This window comes from Falco cherrug, chromosome 8 (genome assembly GCF_023634085.1).
Source record: "Falco cherrug isolate bFalChe1 chromosome 8, bFalChe1.pri, whole genome shotgun sequence".
NCBI classification, from domain to species: Eukaryota; Metazoa; Chordata; class Aves; order Falconiformes; family Falconidae; genus Falco; species Falco cherrug.
In genome coordinates this window covers 53,401,492-53,414,753 of record NC_073704.1, presented here as the reverse complement: position 1 = coordinate 53,414,753, position 13,262 = coordinate 53,401,492, and the positions used below count along the sequence as shown (strand labels likewise).

Sequence of the window (13,262 nt, the reverse complement as noted above, 5' to 3'; positions counted from 1 at the left end):
TGGCTGCAGCACCAGCATTGTTTGGCCCCAAGCCCATCTTTCCCTTCCTCCCCAAGGCGTTTTTGTGGCTGCAGCTGAGCTCTTTGGCCGCTGCAGGAGAGCAGGCAGGAGCCCTCGGCCCCGCTGATGATGAGAAACCCATATCCCGAGACCGCTGGAGCTCCCACCCTTCCTCCCCGGCCACCCTTGGAGCACAACACAGGTCCTGCCTGGAGGGGAAATCCTCCCTCTCGCCTCCCTGGGGGCTCGGAGCCGGCCAGGTTGCCTTGCATCCCTGCTGCGGCAAGAGGAGCTGGGGTGCAGGGTCCCGGACATCACCTCTTTCCCCCCACATCCCAGCAGGGGTTTCTTTTGCGCTCCCTCACTCTCCACCCCCAGCCCGGCACATCGTGTCCCATCACCAGCGCTTCACCCCAGCCTCTCCCTCAGCCTCCAGTGCTTCCAGCAAAATTCCTTTCTGGCCAGTCATTGCCGCCCCGTGGCCTCAGCACCTCCTGGGCGGGTGCACTGGCGGGGCCAGGCTTCCCCTTCCTGAGCTGTCCCAGCCCCACCATGCTCCTGGCCCCTTCCTCATCTTCGCCCAGTGCCACGGCATCAGCCCTTCACCAGGGACACAAGGGCATGGGGTCTGCCAGCCAAGCGCCCCTCAGGGTTTGGGTGCCCAGCTTCCCTCACCCTCCCCAGAGCAGCCACGTTCTGCGCGCACCCTGTGCCACGCTGGTCCCACCAGTCCCAGTGGGTTTTTGCGAGAGGATGATTTACAGCCCCAGTTAGCACAGGGAGCGTGCAGAGGATGGCTGTGGTGAGTCGCTCACTGGGAGGCAGCGGGGAGTGGGAGGCAGAGGCTGCTGGAAGGGGGCTCAGCCCCGTGGAAGGGTGACAACTCCTGGTGGCATTGTCTGCCCTGACACACTGCTGCTGCTCTCCCTCACCACCTGGCATCCACCCCACCTCGGGTCTCACCCAGGCACACACCCAGCACCCACTGGAGCTGGACCCCACGCTGACACCCACAGCACCCAGCGGGGACATCGCCCCTACGTGCAGCCGGCAGCTGCACATGCCAGTGCTCAGTCCCAGCACACCCACCCACCTCTTGCTTCCCACAGTGGTACTGCCTCTCGTTATTAATTAAAGGATGACTGCTTTGCTTTTCCAACAGTCCCCTTCACCTGTGCCTCTCTGAGCATTGTGCAAATATTAATTACTGGTAATTAATTAAATCAGGCCTCCCCATCCCCCTGTGGAGATGCTGTCTCATAAACATGCTGACAGCAAACACAGTGTCAGGGCAATCTCTCCAAGCTGGGTGGGAACTTCAGTTACCTGTTGCTAATGTTGCAAACCCCACCTGCAGCAGTTTTTACCTAACTGACCTTCCTGGAGGGCTGATGGGCTGGGAGAGAGAGATAGGTGGGAAACCAGCAGGACCTGATCTGGTGCTAGTAAGGGATGATGGATGGATCTTTATAAATGCTCCTGGGTGTCCTGTACCTTGCTGCTTGTGTTCCTGGAAACTGCTGGTTGGGTATGGGACTGCAGTTAGGTGAGACTGGCTGGTAGGAGGTGGAGGGCCCCAAGCAGCTGGTGGAGCTTGCTTTGTGTCAGCCTCTCAGTCCCGAGCTGCCTTGTGAGGCTGTGCCCTGTTATTTGTGTTGGTGCTGAGCTACCATCCTTCCATGGTAGATGGGGATCACCTCCTGTCAGCTCCCTCGCTGCCGGGCTCAGTGTTTCAGAGGCAGCATAAGAGTTTGGCATTCCCTATCCCACAGCTCCTCAGTGGAGGGCTGGGATGCTGTGCAGGAAGAGGACAGGAAGGCAAACAAGGTTGTTGACCCTCCTGAATCGGAAGGTGGGTGCTCGGGGAACAAAGGAGGAGGATTGCCCAGGGATGCACAGCAGGAACCTGCAGATTGCTTGCTGCAGCATAGCCTGGAGGATCTCTTGGGCAAGATCCCTTTTCCCTCCCGGGGAGGGGGGAGGGACGACGACAAAGCTCCTCTATGCAGCCTTGGGTGCTGCCTGGGGGCATGGTCTCTCCCCCCATCCAGGCTGCAAGCTCGCTTGCTTGCGTATGGCTGCTGCTGTCTGTTCCTAAGTCTGCGCAGGGCACCGATCCCTGACCGGAGGTGCCGCCTTAATCCAGATCAATGGGAAATCTGTTGAGTGCCCACGCAGCCGGGTGCAGCCGCTCACTGCCTGGCTGCAGCGGCTCCTCGGACTCTGCGGATCAAGCTCCAGACAGGACACGGGGGCAGCCCTGCAGGATTCAGGGCCTGGGCAGCCTTTTGTGCTGCATTGTGGAGCACAAATGCATTAATCGCTGAGTGAAACCAGCTTAATTTCCCACTCTGCAAGCAAAAGCGGGAGCAAACCAGGGTGAGATTAAGGCATTCCTTGGGCAGCTTCCACCCCCTCACCCTGACTGCTGTATCTCGGCCTGTGAGGCCACTAATGCTACTTACATTATTACTGGATTATTTTGGTGTAATGAGCTTTGCCCTGCTCAGCTGTCCCTCTGCTCAGGCGTGTTGTGATGTGTAATACTTCCTGCACGAGGCCACGAGGCGGGCAGCTGCCTGCTCAAAAACAAGCAGAGCCCCAGCAAAACAATGCATTAATGTTCCCAGAGCAAAATTCCAGCATGGGCTGGAGGTTAATCGCAAATCAGGGAGCTTTTGGCGTAGTGCTAAACAAAGCCGGCAGGCAGGAGGGCAGTGGTACCCTAAGCTGGGTCCTGACCCATCTCTGTGGATACAAATAGGAGTGACCGTATCAGTGTCATCTGTGCCAGTGGTGTAACACAGCTGTAAGCATCTCTTCCATCCTCAGCTCCTTTTCCTCTGCCTTCCTTCCCATCAGACCTGCCAGTGCAGGGGCTGGGCGATGTGTTGCTATGGTCACCAAGAAGTTTCCCCTAGAGACCACAAGCCCGGAATAAGCGATGCCTGCATTTTCTGACATTGATTTCCCCCCCCCCCTTCTTTTTTTTTATTATTAATGCTTGTTTAACTGTTGATTAATTCCCAGCCTTTCACCCCACCTCCTTCTTGCTTTTTTCTCCGAGCTTTGTGGATTGCCGTGGCTGTGTCCCAGGGCTTGGCTTCTGCTGCTTCTTGGGGAGGGTGCAAGCATGGGGTGTGTGGGAGGAAGTTTCAGCGCCGTAACTCTTGCTGTGCCAGAGACCCCTACAGAAGAGATCCCCCATTTACTCCAACCTGGGGAGGTCCTGGACCCCTCTTCCCAGGGTATTTTCCTCTTCCCTGCAAAATGTTCCTGCAGAAGCATGGGTGGGGGTACCCTGCTTCCTTTGCAGGTGTCCCTCATCGTATTTGGGACCACAAAGTGATTTAGGTCTAGACTAATTAACGTCTCCACTGGTCTAAGCTCCAGGCCTGGCTCAGGTTTTACAGCTCCTCTGTTGGCACTGTGGTGCTTTTCCATACCTCGGGTGCCCCTGTTGGCCCTGGGAGCTCTTGGGCTGCAAGAGCATCATCAGAAGTGAAGTCCCAGCAGCTCCTGGAAGTTGGCAAAAAGGCTGGAGCCTGAGCTTTGCTGGGGGGCGCTCATAGGAAAGCACCCTGTCTTTCCTGGCAGCCCTCTGGTCGGGCTTGGTGAGGCAGCCAGCCCCCAGCATAGCCCCAGGGGATGGAGCAGTGGCCAGGGAGGGTCAACCCGTTTTCCCAGTGGCAAGAGTGCTGCACATCCACAGAGTGTGTCTCTGGGCACTTGGCATATGGGATGGGATATTACTGTGAGATAGTCTCAATGTCATTTTGACTTCTCTTTCTTTGCTTTCAAAGTCAATAATGGGCTGTTTCTGTTCCCTGTCACATGATCTGCCCCATGGTGAGCGAGGAGCCTCTCTAATGACTGATCTTCTCTGTCCTGTGCCCCTTTCTCCCTGCTCTGGAGGGAGTTCACATACCAGGTTTCAATCAGCTGCTTCTCTTGTTCCTGGGAATGCAGTTCAGCACTGGGTCAGAAAGTCTCTGGTCCATTGAAATGCTGCCCTTCGCTGCTCGAGCTGCCCAGCTTGCCATTCCCTCTCTGAATGAAGTCTCACAGCAAACGAGTCCTTTGCTGCTTGGTCCCTGCTTGCAGCAGTTAGCATGGTTTGGCCAGCCCAGAGCTCCTGTGAGCAGCCTGTGCACTTGCAGGCGGGGCAGGGAAAGCAGGAGCTTCTTCTTGAAATGTTTTCTGTGTCTATTTGGGGATTGTGCTGAGGGAGTAGAAAGACCCCCTGCTCCATACAGTTCCTCCTCTGGAGCGTGGGGCGAGGCTGCAGAGCATCAGCCCTTCGTGGTGGTCTGCAGAGCTGCTAGAGGAGGATGAGGAGTGGAGGTGAGTCCCAGGACCATCTGCAGCAGGGGAAGCTCTGGGGGAGCTGTGCTGCCCTCCCCTCCCCTCCAGCCCCCTGCATGGCGCAGAGCCTGCACGCGACCGCAGTGCTGCTCCGGAAGGAGCATCGGGGCTGGGATGCTGCTCCTTGCTGAGGAGGTGAGAGTCCCACCAGGGCCAAACACTCAATTGCTGCGATGTTTGAAAGCTCCTTGAAAAATGACTTCTTCATCGGGCTCCCAACCAAACAAGTGGAAGCTCCGAAAAAACAACAGTTCCTTCCCATGCTGCTGCCAAACCGGTGCTCGCTGGTCTGTTTCTGAGCAGGTCAGCAGCGAGCCAGCATTGCCTGAGGGCTGTGGGGAGCAGAGCCGGTGGGTGGCTGTCCCTGCATTGTCTTCTGCACCTGCTTGGGAGATAGGAGAGCATCCAGGGAGCTCTGCATGGCTTTGGGCAATGGTAGAGATGACCTGGTTATCCATGCAGTGACAGGGAGCATTGCCCAGGCCCTTGCACTGCCCAGCACTTAGGACCGCAGACCTGTGAGCCAAAGGTGGGTAGTGGCTCTTTTGTGGGGACAGGGAAGTCCCACATCCAGACAGGGATGTGCACCCAGCTCAGTCACTGGATACCGGCATGGTCTCAGCTGTCCTTTGACCTTAGTGATGGCCTGATGTCCGGCTGCTGTGTCACAGTTGCTGGAGGGCCCTTCTGCAGCTACCAAGCTGAGGTCAGTGCCATGACACCTGGCTGTGTCCCAAATGCTAACAGATACTTCCCCTCTTTTGCTTTTCCCTCCCTTCTTTCTGCCAGCAGTTCCCTATCAGCAAAACCCCTACACCCCTGGAAGCAGCTCCACTGTCATCCAGTGCTACCGCTGTGGGGACACCTGCAAGGGCGAGGTGGTGCGTGTCCAGAGCAATCACTTCCACATCCGCTGCTTCACCTGCCAAGGTAGGATGGTGCCACCTGAAGAGCTGCTGGCTGGGTTGCCCCACAACCTTGGGTGCAGTCTGGAAAGCAAAAGGCTGGGGACAGACCTACCTGGCCCACTGAGATGTGGTCACATGCCGGGGGGTGGCAGCTTCCCACAGGGGTAGATGTGGCACGGTGCAGGTGGGGAGATAACGGCACGGGGCTGGCACTGTGCAGGCAATGGCCCTGCATGATGCCAGGGCTGGCAGGCTGGGAACAGGGGTGGCCGAGACATGGGTACCATCACTGTGCTCAAGCTGCCTGAATGCCAACGGCCCATGCTGTGCCGGTCCCCAACATACCCATGGCCCATCTGTGATCTGGGCAGGCCACCACATCCTTCAGGTACTTGCCTGCTCCCAAATCGGGGGGGAGGAGGAGGTGTGGTCAGCCTGGCTGAGAGGCAGCAAGGTGGGGGAGATGCCCAGAGCAGCTCCTGGCAGGGCTGAGGGTGGGCAACAGATCACTGCCACCCATGCATGGGATGCGACCAAGATGCCGTGGGATGCAGCTGGGGCTCAGTAGCCCCCGGGGGCTGGTAGAAATAGAGAGGTTGCTCGAATCCTCCCTGAGCACAAGAGGAGAGCTGCAGAGCCGTAAAAGCTAACGGCCCAGAGCTGATGCTGAAGGGCTCCTTAGCGTGTTTATTAAAGCAGCAACTGTCAGTCAGGCCAGTGGCTGCTTCTGTAGGTTGTGGAGCATCCCATTACCAGGGCTTTTTAAAGGTCTCTGGTCTTCCGAGCTCCCAGCACCCTGTGCTAGGCAGGACATAAATCCCCATCCCCTTGGCCATGCTTTGCTGCTCCTCCCTGGGAAAGAGGGTTTGGCTAGAGGGGACTCTTCCCCTGGGCTGTCACCAGCCCTCCTGCAGCCCTGTCCCCCATGCTGTGGGCAGCCCTGGATGTCTGGGGCAGGGTGTGAGCCCCAAGTTGCCCTCAAGGCTGACCTACATGTGTGGGGCACCATGCTGAGCCCCCTGTCCCTTCCCAGCTTGGACATGGGGGACCGAGCAGGAGCTTGCGTGTTCAGACAAAGAGCTCAGACAGCCGCCAGCTTCAAAGGGTCCAGGAGCTGGCAGGGAGAGCTTGGCAGTGCTCGTTGCCTGATTTCCAAGTGAAAGGGAATAAATAATGAGAGGAAATCCTCCTGTCTCACCTTCCCTCACAGCTCTTACCCACTGCCACCTCCGGGTGGCTGCCACTGGCTTCCACACCAGCCCCGTGGCTTGTCCTTGACATGTCCCCAGGAGCCTGGCACAGCTAGGGATGTGCTATGGGTCCCACAACTAAGAGGGCCCAGATCTACTTCAGTTTTTTCTTGCATCTGCTTCCTGATGCTGTCCCAGAGCTGGTGGCCTGTCCCTTGTTGCTTGACAAATAAGAACTGGCAGGCTTTTTTGGAGAGCAGCGGATGCTGGCCCTGCACCCCCAGCTATCTACCCAGAGCTCCAGGGAGCCGCTTTGCCAGGGGATGCTGTGTGGGAGAGGAGCTGCATCTCTGCCCTTGTGGGTCCTGCACCCAGCGGGTCCAGCTGTGCCCTGCGGAGGTGGCTGCTGTGCAGGCTGGCCCGTGGGTGCGGGTGAAGTGTGCAAGGACAGGACAGAGAGGTGCTTGGGGGTGAAGGGTAAAGCAGACCAAGATGGGCTGTGCCAGGAGGTGCTCAGTTGCTCTGTAGTTCCCCTCTCTACCCCATCACCTTGCAGGACAGGTGATGGGCATAGAGCAAAAGCTGCGGGACCTGGTCCCTGTGCCACTCCTGAGGTGCCTTCCAGGGTCTGATGCTCTCGAGGTCTCTCTGTGAATGGAGGAGACGTAGGAGGGAAATGACACTAAGGGCCAGGGCTTGCCACATCTCCTTGGATTACTCTGATGGGCTGTGCACCACCCACGATTCCCACAGCAGGGAAGGAAGCAAGATTGGGCTGGATAGCTATGGAAAAACAAGCATGAGAGCCCCGACCCCAGTGTGTCCCAGGGTCTGTTCCTAGGGCACAGCTTCGTGTCCAGGCCAGGGAGTGGAGAGTGCTCATCACAGAGAAGGCCATGCAGCAGGGCGTGGAGAAGACCTCTCCCCAGCCAACCCTAGGGCATGCCCAGCTCTGCGCCAGTCCTGTTCTCAGCTTCCTGACATCATGAGAGTGTCAAGTGGAGGGTCTGAGTGCCATCCACATGCCGTAGGTCCAGGAGGGGATGCCACGGGCCCTCCCAGGCTGTTTGTGCATGGTGAGTGGGGACTGCAGGGGTTCCCTTCCTGGCGCTGGGGTTTCCTCTGGGAGTGCCCAGCCCTGGCTGTCCGGGCAGCACCATCCTGCACCCTGCCACAGCCCAACACTGACATCTTGTGGTGCTGGGGGAAGGCCCCAGCGTGTCTGGTGGGAAGGGAAACCCTCTGAGATGCCTGCAGAAAGCTGTGTCTTCAGGGATGCCCAGGGACCACTGCTGGTGAGGCAGCAGAGGTAGGCTCAGAGATCCCAGCCGAGCCCTGGGGCTGGACCTACTGCTGCCCCCTTGACGGGTGCGTGTCCTCCCCCGGCAGTGTGCGGCTGTGACCTGGCCCAGTCGGGCTTCTTCTTTAAGAACCAGGAGTACATCTGCACCCATGACTACCAGCAACTCTATGGGACCCGCTGTGACAGCTGTGGGGACTTCATCACCGGAGAAGTCATCTCTGCCCTAGGGAGGACCTACCACCCCAAGTGTTTTGTCTGCAGCACCTGCAGGTGAGCTGAAGCAGCCACCAAGGGTGCATGCCCCCCCTGCAAGAAGCTCTGTACAGCCCTTGGCTGTGCACTGGGGAGAGGGCTGTTTGTTCCCTTGCTCGGCACCGCAGCCCCTTGTTCCCTGCTCAGCACCGCAGCAAGCACCTCCTCTGTGTTTTCTTAGTGGAGGCCCTTGGGATGCAACAGAATGGCTCCAACCCTTTCCTTTGCAGCCTGGAGACCTGCCTTAATGCCTGCCTTGGTCCTCCTGCCCCAGCACACACGCACACTTGCTGCCTCCCCTTGTAGCCCTTGCCTGGAACCCCTCTGCTCCTTGGCACCACGGGTCCTGCTGGCCCCTGGGGAAGGAGCGCGCAGGCAGTCCCAAGCACTGCATGGAGGGGATTGAGCAGCTCACACCTCCCCACCTCTCCTTGGCCACAGGAAGCCGTTCCCCATCGGAGACAAGGTCACGTTCAGTGGGAAGGACTGCGTCTGCCAAAACTGCTCCCACTCTCTCATCAGCACCAAACCCATCAAGATCCATGGGCCCAGCCGTAAGTTGACTGCTCTTGCACTACGTGATGGCTGCAAGGAGAGGGGCCACGTACCCCTGGATGGTGGTTGGTGGGGTGATGGGATGGGCTTTAGGGCCAGCATGCAGCGCTGCATGGAGCTGCGGGCATTCGCAGAGGTTTTGGAGGAAGGAGAGGGTGGTCTGGCTCTAGCCAGGACTGCAGGTCACCCCTGGTTTCAGAAACTCCCTTGGCCTGTTTGTGACCTGGGCAGGTGCTGCCATGCTGGCGGGCACTGTCTGGGGCAGCAGCGAGGTTTTGGAGCTGGGTTTGTTCTGAGGCAGTGCCCAGGTATTGCCTTGTGTCTGTGTCCGGGTGCCAGCCCCAGGACTGCTTGCCCAGTTTTCCCAGCATTGGCATTACTCACTGCCTGTCTGAGCACTGAAAGGCTTCTTAGGCTTATCCCTTTGCACTGATGAACCCAAGCTAAAACTCAGCAAGAGCAACGGACAGGGTCTCCTGCATGGATTTGGCCTTGCTTTTGACCCCAGGTTGGTTGCTGGGATACCTTCTCTTCATGCCATGCTTTGTCCCCCCTCGCCCCCCCAGTTTTTCCTTGCTGCAGGCTCTCTGTCCCAGGCCGCTGCAGAGCATCCTGTGGGTACTGTGCTTGGGGGCTGGTAGAGTGTCCCTGCAGCGCAGAGCTGCTGCACACAGGGCTTGCTTCAGCCCATGTCTGGAGCGAGGGGACTGCAGCATGAACGTGTGATCCATGCTTCACTGTCTCCCGGATGCCCCGTGTTTACTGCTGTCACGTCCCAGGGGCGCTGTCTCAGCGCAGCGCGTGGGCAGGTGGCAGAAGGCAGGGAGAGCTGGGAGCTGTGCCACACCGAGGTGCCCAAACCCTGCCACGTCAGCAGGCTGAGCTGCGACGGGGCCGGGTGGGAGCCCTTGCTGCTGGAGCTCAGCAGCTCCTGGAGCATCAGTGCCTGGAGCAGAGCCGTGCAGCGAGGACCAGACCCAGGACCATGGTGTCACCTGTGGTCCTCGTCACCCTGGTGGCACTGGTGGTGGCTGTTCGGGTTGAGTTACAAGCTGGTGCTGATGGGTCCCTGGGAGCCATGCCGAGCTGCCTCCCCCCAGCTCTCACCGTGACCTCGATGGAGTTAAGGGATGTGGCGGGGTTTGAATGAGCTCCAGCCAGAGGACAGCACCCCGCTGTCTCCCATAGCAGGGCCAGGGCAGCGGGCAGGGGGAGGACAGCTGCATGCTCTGCCTCTCTCCTGCTGCTTTCTCCCTTCCCATCCCCTTCCTGCCAGCGCTCCTCCCCAGCCAGAGCAGGGTTACCTGAGGGCACCATGCTTTATTCATAGGCAGCTGCCAGATGTAGCCTGCTGCCTGCATGTGCCCCTTGTGACACAAGTGACCCTGGCAGGGCCACCCAGAAGGGGTGGCAGAGGAGGTGTGCCTGCTGGAGCCCATGCTGGTGCACTCTGCAGGGAGGACATCCCTAGAGGAAGGATGCTGAGCCTCTCCCTGAAGCCCCAGCCCTGTGAGCAACTCAAAAACCAGCAGGACCTGTGTGACAGAGGGAATGGATCCTGGCTCACGTGAGCTGGCCAGCCTGCTTTTTGCCAGGGATCAAAAATCCTCCCCCCTTAGCATTGCCCAGCAGGCAGGGACTTGGTGCAGAGCTGCCTGCGGGTGGGCTGAGTGGGAAAGCCTGCCTGGTCAGGCTGCCTGTGCTGCAGCAGGGACGGGGTTAAGGAGAAACCCCATGTGGGCAAACCTGCTGCCCAGGGGGAGAAGAGGACACGGAGGAGTCAAGGTCAGGGGTCTGAGGCCCATGTGCTTCCTGCTCCCAGCCCTAACAGGAGCCAGGGGAGGTGGGGAAGGAAGGGAGTCTCGTAAATAGTGCAGCGGGGCCGGACGCGGCTGCCGGAGAGCACAGCCCTTCCTCTGCTGCGCTCACTGCGGACACTTCCCACCACTCCTGCCCGGAGGGGAGCCCCCGGGGACCTGCCGAGGCAGCGTGGCCCCAGCAGCCCATGCACGGACCCTGGCTCAAGCGCATCGCCCAGCAGGGGGACCTGGCTCTGTGCTGCAGTGGGTGCTCCGCCAGGGTGGCTGGGTGCCAGCAGTGCCTCGGAGGTTCCAGCTCCAGCAGGAGGCTTTCCTCTTGGCTCCTTTGCTGGGAATGAGCATATTCCCATAAAGAAATCATCCCCAAGAAACTGGCCCTGGAGTGGGCTCAGGAGCAGGGTGTTTATAACAGCAGCATCCCCTAGAAAACGGGGTTCTCTGGGCTAGAGCTTTCCTCTGGGTGCAAGAAGTGTGCCTCAGGTTAAAAGACCAGGGTGCCTCAGCATAGGCCAGCAGATGTGGGTGTTCCTGCTGCACCACCGAGCCCCCCACCAGGGAGCTGCAATGGTCCCACAGTCCCCTTCTGTCCCTCCAGACTGCGCCGGCTGCAAGGAAGAGATCAAGCAAGGCCAGTCCCTTCTGGCCCTGGAGAAGCAGTGGCATGTCAGCTGCTTCAAGTGCCAAACATGCGGGATCATCCTCACTGGCGAGTACATCAGCAAGTGAGTGCCACCATCCTGGTGGCAGGCTTGGCTGCCCTGGCCATTGCGGAGCTACACCCCCTGGGGCTGCAGTGAGGGGGTGCCCAGCACAGCTCACCTACCGCTCACCCCCTTCTCCTCCCTCTCCCAAAGGGATGGCATCCCGTACTGCGAGTCTGACTACCATGCCCAGTTCGGCATCAAGTGTGAGACCTGCAACCGGTACATCAGCGGCAGGGTCCTGGAGGTGAGTCCTGGGGCCGTGGCCACCCTGCACTAGTCTGTAATAGGGACCACATGTGTCCTGCCCAGAGGTGCACACCTTAGCTCTTGGTGTGGGGGTTTCATCGTCCTACACACTTGTCATGGTTTTTTGGGGTCATGGCTTCTCCTGCAGTGGGTGTGTGGAGACAGTCTGACCACCTTCTCTGGAGGGTGGGGGCAGGAAGGAGCACCACCACGCTGCAGACCTTTAAAGAGATGGCTTGGGTACTGGACCTCGAGAAGCAGCCAGAGCACACAGTGGCCTGGGTCTGCTGGGACATGTCTGGAGTCCAGGATGTGGGGACACTAGCCTTAACCAACTGCTACCATGCCCAGCTCTGAAGTGTCCCCACCATGCTCACCCCAGCCTGCCTTCTGAGCATCCCTGTGCAGGCAGCCTGCCTGTTGCCTTGGAAACGCATCCAGCACGGCTGCCCGCTGCGGAGCCCATGTGAGGGGCTGCAGCACCCTGCCCATGGGCAGCCATCCCCATGGCACACCCCTTTGCAGGGCAACAACCAGAGCAGGGGGTCCCCCTCCCTGGGCCACATCCAGCGGCAGCTTTGTTCATCACGTGGCTGGCCAGCAGGATCTGCTCTGGCAGAGCCTCCGAGGGGTGCAGGGATCCCACGGGGATCCCACAGCAAGGCGTGGGTGCAGGTGGCCTTGAAGCATGTTTTGGGTGACAGTGGAGCTGCACAGCCGGTGAGGGGAGTGGGGGTTGTTGTTGGGGAGGGACAGAGAAGTTTGTTAGGGCTGGTGCTTCCTGTCATCAGGTTGTCAGGTCCTGGCTTGGTCCCTGCTCCTGGAGGTGGGGTGTCCCGTCAGGCTTTCTGTTTCTAGCCCAGTGTTTGCAGGGGCAGGGGGAAAGCCAGAAGTTCTGATCTGAGGTTAAACTAAAGGCTCTGGAGGCGTAGAGAAATATGTTAGAATGAAGCCAATTGTGATTTTTAGACCCCCTAGTGATACTATGGAGTTGGGCTGTGGTGGCACTGGCTGAAAGTGTGCTCAGTTACTCCCGAGACCTTCCCTTCTGCATGGCTGAGCAGGAGAGAAGTGCTCCCAGGGCAGCATTGGCACCCACACCTCTGCCACCTGCAGACAGCAGCAATAGGAAGCTGTATCCCAAAATCGGAGGGTCTGTGGCTCCACAGTGAGCCAGACAGCAGGTGCTGTGGGCTAGAGTGGCGGTGGCTGTGTAGATCTCCAGCCTGCTGAGAGCTGTTCCAGGACATCTCCAGCCTGTTTCACTCACAGCCTACCAAGAAGTGGTCACCCGCTCTGGTCCTGCCAGTGGGGCTGGCCTAAGAGCATCCAGCCTGGCCAGGGAGCCTCTCGTGAAGCAAGAGCCCTCCAGCATCTTCCCCCCTCTTCAGGGAGCGGCCTTTGCCTGTGAAGGCTTTCTGCTGACTCTGGGCTTCAGCAGCAGTCCCAGTGCTGGCTTCTGTGAGCATGAGCTCAGCACTGCAGCGGCTGCCACGGGCTGGTGGATCATGGGGTCACTTGGTCAGCAAAAGTCTGAATAGAGCAGGGCAAAGCCAGAGGCTCCCCTGACATCAAATCCCTGCCACTGCTCCCCTGAGCAGTCTGGTCCCTGATAACCCCCTGCCAGGACAGAGCATCCTCAGCCATCCGGGCAGGGCAATCAGGCTGGGTGTTAGTGGGATGCTCAGTGTGTGAGGGTGGGTGAGAGGAGCCAGAGGGGACCTGGCTGGCACCATCGGGCACTGCTGACTCTGAGCCATTTGTTGCACTGCTCTCGGGGTTTTCCTCGCTCAGTGCAACCACATCAGAGTCAGGACAAGTGTAGGACGTTCCTGCTGCTGCACATCTAAGGGGATGGACAGAGAGCAGCTCTGCAGGGTGTGACAGATGTGGGGGTACCAGCAGCCTGGCTGCAAGCT

The 13,262-nt window shown here is 59.2% G+C and overlaps 1 protein-coding gene across 12 annotated transcripts in view; it reads left to right on the top strand.

The window, feature by feature from the left end:
• Nucleotides 1–13,262, top strand: part of ABLIM3 (actin binding LIM protein family member 3) — a 56,117-nt gene that overhangs the window by 26,913 nt on the left and 15,942 nt on the right. For 11 of the 12 annotated variants that reach the window (XM_055719230.1, XM_055719232.1, XM_055719231.1 and 8 more), the window contains exons 2-6: nt 5,155–5,295; nt 7,853–8,036; nt 8,460–8,572; nt 10,989–11,115; nt 11,248–11,341. In XM_055719230.1, coding sequence (XP_055575205.1) covers nt 5,155–5,295; nt 7,853–8,036; nt 8,460–8,572; nt 10,989–11,115; nt 11,248–11,341 — 659 coding nt within the window. The remainder of the gene's footprint in view (nt 1–5,154; nt 5,296–7,852; nt 8,037–8,459; nt 8,573–10,988; nt 11,116–11,247; nt 11,342–13,262) is intronic. The other variant, XM_055719228.1, reaches the window with a different exon arrangement.